Source organism: Engraulis encrasicolus, unplaced genomic scaffold (genome assembly GCF_034702125.1).
Source record: "Engraulis encrasicolus isolate BLACKSEA-1 unplaced genomic scaffold, IST_EnEncr_1.0 scaffold_378_np1212, whole genome shotgun sequence".
Lineage (NCBI taxonomy): Eukaryota > Metazoa > Chordata > Actinopteri > Clupeiformes > Engraulidae > Engraulis > Engraulis encrasicolus.
The window spans coordinates 30001-33658 of NW_026945674.1; the positions used below are offsets into that span (position 1 = coordinate 30001).

Below are 3658 nucleotides of genomic sequence, written 5' to 3' on the forward strand. Positions count from 1 at the left end.
CCAAGAGTCCTGGAAGGCTATAGGTACCTGTGTGGTTCAAGCACGTATATAATTTACTAACAGGTAGTGTGTCACTCAGGACATTTTACTGGCAAAGAATATAGACATAATTTGACTCAGTTTCGTCTTTTGTGAAAAATCTAAGAGAAATCCATAACATTATTATATATTATACCTGTTGATGGTTTACTCTTACAGTAAGTAGTGTACAATGTAGTCATAGTCACATGCAGTGCACGGGGCCCTAGATAGACAAGCAGTGTCTATGTTTTGAGCATTGTAATTGTCAAAGTAGATTAATGACTTAAAACATTCAAGACGATTAATGTCCTGATTTTTGATTGCAAATATCTAGGTAAGTCATTCTACTACATGACCCTACATTTTGTATTTTGTGTGTTGAACATGGTGGGATTGTAGGGTACATGTGTGTGTGTGTATGTATATATATATATATATGGCAAATAGTCATGGCCAAAAGTATTGGCACCCCTTCAATCCTGTAAGAAAATACTCAATTTCTTCCAGAAAATGATTGCAATCACAAATTCTTTGCTATTAATATCTTCATTTGGCTTTCTTGCAATGAAAAAACACAAAAGAGAATGAGTCAAAAGAATAATCAAAAGAATGATCATTTTACACAAAACTCCAAAAATGGGCCGGACAAAAGTATTGACATCCTCAGCCTAATACTTGGTAGCACAACCTTTAGACAAAATATCTGCGAACAGCCACGTGCGGTCAATGAGCTTCCTACAACACTCTGCTCGTATTTTAGACCATCCTTGAGGTGATTTGAAGGGTGCTTTCTCCAAACTATCATTGTGAGATTTCTCCACAGGTTTTCTAGGTGGTCTCCTACATTATGCAGCAAAATTTGTTGATAGTCTTTAGACTTCATAATTCCATGCACACGGTCAAGCAGTCCAGTGCCAGAGGCAGCAAAGCAACCTCAAAACATCAGGGAACCTCTGCCATGTTTGACTGTACGGACCGTGTTACAGTATTTTCTTTTAAGGCCTCATCTTTTTTCCTGCATTCATTTGAATTGACAGGAAAACACTGAGGCCTTCAAAGAAAAGAGTGTTGTAGGAAGCTCATTGACGGTTACCGCAAGTGGCTGTTCGCAGATATTTTGTCTAAAGGTTGTGCTACCAAGTATTAGGCTGAGGGTGTCAATACTTTTGTCCGGCCCATTTTTGGAGTTTTGTGTAAAATGATTATTCATTTGACTTTTTTAAAAAAAATTCTCTTTTGTGTTTTTTCATTGCAAGAAAAACAAATGAAGATATTAATATCAAAGAATGTGTGATTGCAATCATTTTCTGGAAGACATTTAGTATTTTCTAACACAATTGAAGGGGTGCCAATACTTTTGGCCATGACTGTAGGCCTATATGTACATTTATCTGTGTAACCAAAGCTGCACATCGAAACATCTACAAACAAAACAACAAAACTGACATATTGCCCTATGTGTCAGGTGAAATCACATGACGCTGCTATACCTGCTCTCACAGTGACCTGTCGATCTCTGTGACAGAAATTGTCATGTTTGTTGTTGTCCTTCTTGTGTGTGTGCGTGTGTGTGCGTGTGCGCGTGTGTGTGTGTGCGTGCGTGTGTGCGTGCGTGCGTGTGCGTGCGCACGATGCGTGCACAGAATTTGTGTCATTGTCTTTTTTTGTCTTGACATTTCTTATCTTTGGCACTGGAATTTGCTTTTGAGCTTAGGGTAAACCAGCATCCTGTTTGGCACGTTGTTATGCCTGAGACATGAAACACAATAGTTGTGAAGCGGAATTTAAAAAAAAAAAACTCAATAGGGAATGTACCGGTAGGTGTGTCTGGATGCAAGGCTGTGTGTGTGTGTGTGTGTGTGTGTGTGTGTGTGTGTGTGTGTGTGTGTGTGTGTGTGTGTGTGTGTGTGTGTGTGTGTGTGTGTGTGTATGTGTATGTGTGTGTGTGTGTGTGTGTGTGTGTCTGTGTGTGTGTGTGTGTGTGTGTGTGTCTGTGTGTCTGTGTGTCTGTTGTTCACTTGGACAACCTCTGAATTAGAGTTAGACAGGTGCAACCCAAGAATGTGTTTAAAACCAGAGATGGAGAACCTAGAAAATCATGAAAACCTTCTATATAATAATTTCCTATTTTGTAGGTCCTTGTGAAGAGCTAACAGGATGAAGAACCTGCTCTGTCTGACACTGATGTTGACATCGCTGTCTGCCGCCATAAGCTCTGCACATGCAGGTAACTATGATGAATGTTTCACTGTAAATTTTTGTGAGTTTCCTGACAGTCAGTGCTCAGTGCCCAGTCCACAACAATTTCTTGAAGGAAGTGTGGGATGTGCGTATATTCACAAGAAACAAGAAAAATCTGCACTGTTTCTGCTCGCCAATTTATTCAACAAAACATTTTTTCCTCACATGATCTTCGTCAAGTCAAGCGAAGATGTGTGTTTGTGCTTGGGAGTGACAGTTCTGACAAGGAGGGGGAAAACACAGACACACACGCACCTGATGAAAACCGTTTGTGGTCGAAATGTTGTGTTGAGTAAATCGATGAGAAGCAGTGTGCAGGTTTTTCGGTTGGGTAAGAGAAACATAATTTATGAATTGGCATACACACATAGAAACTAAACTGTTTCCATATGTGGTTACAGAGCAGCTAAGGATTGTGCTGGTAGGGAAGACCGGATCAGGAAAGAGTGCAACCGGCAACACCATCCTGGGCAGAGACGACGCCTTCAAAGAGGATTCGTCCTTTGAGTCGGTCACAAGATCTTCCAGTCAACAGAGTGGTGATGTCCGTAGCAAGCATGTAGTTGTGGTGGACACCCCGGGATTGTACGACACATCCAAGACAGAAGATGACCTGAAAAGGGAGATTGAAAGGTGTGTGAACTTGTCTGTGCCTGGACCTCACGTGTTCTTGCTAGTGATTCGGTTAGGAGTGAGGTTCACGGCAGAAGAGGAAAATGCAGTGAAGTGGATCCAGGAAAACTTTGGGGAGAGGGCTGCTAAGTTTACTATGGTGCTGTTCACTCATGTTGATGTTTCACAAGGAAAAAAGCTAGAGAATGAGTTCAATACGAAGATTGATAACTTGATACAAAATTGTGGTGGTGGATATCATGCCTTTAATAACAAGGAGAAGGTGAACAGGACTCAGGTAGTGCATCTTCTAGAAAAGATAGACGCCATGGTGAAGAAAAATGGGGGAGAGCACTTCACCAATGCAATGTACCAGGAAGCTCAGCGGAAGTTGAAAGAAGAGGAGGAAAGGCGTAAATATTGTGCCTGGCTGGGCAAAGCTACTACGGCAATAGCAGTGACTCTCTTTGGATCAGCTAATTCAGCGATAGCTAAATTAACTGGGGTTGTTCTGGGAACTTACACAGGGCAGACTTCTGAGGAATACCTGTGTAAGTATGCAGAAGAGATGAATTGGATCTAATGGAATCAGTGCATTTGCTCTCTTGATGTAAAAGTGACAGCGTGGACAGTTTCTTAACCAAGATAATCATCATTGATTTTGAACCATATATCCTGACTACATCACTAGAGGGAGGTGTTTCACCCTCTATAAAGTAAATACTGGAAAACACACAGGTTTGTTTTAGGAGACAGATACAGAATGTCTGGTAAAAAAATATTA

The 3658-nt window shown here is 41.0% G+C and overlaps 1 protein-coding gene across 1 annotated transcript in view; it reads left to right on the forward strand.

Annotated features, from left to right (window-relative positions):
• The window catches only part of LOC134443850 (GTPase IMAP family member 9-like), a gene marked incomplete at both ends in the record, with an annotated part of 7603 nt that extends 4178 nt beyond the window's left edge, over window positions 1-3425 (forward strand). The window contains 2 exons of the mRNA XM_063193388.1: window positions 2169-2248; window positions 2634-3425. Coding sequence (XP_063049458.1) covers window positions 2169-2248; window positions 2634-3425 — 872 coding nt within the window. The remainder of the gene's footprint in view (window positions 1-2168; window positions 2249-2633) is intronic.
• Window positions 3426-3658: the final 233 nt, after the last annotated feature.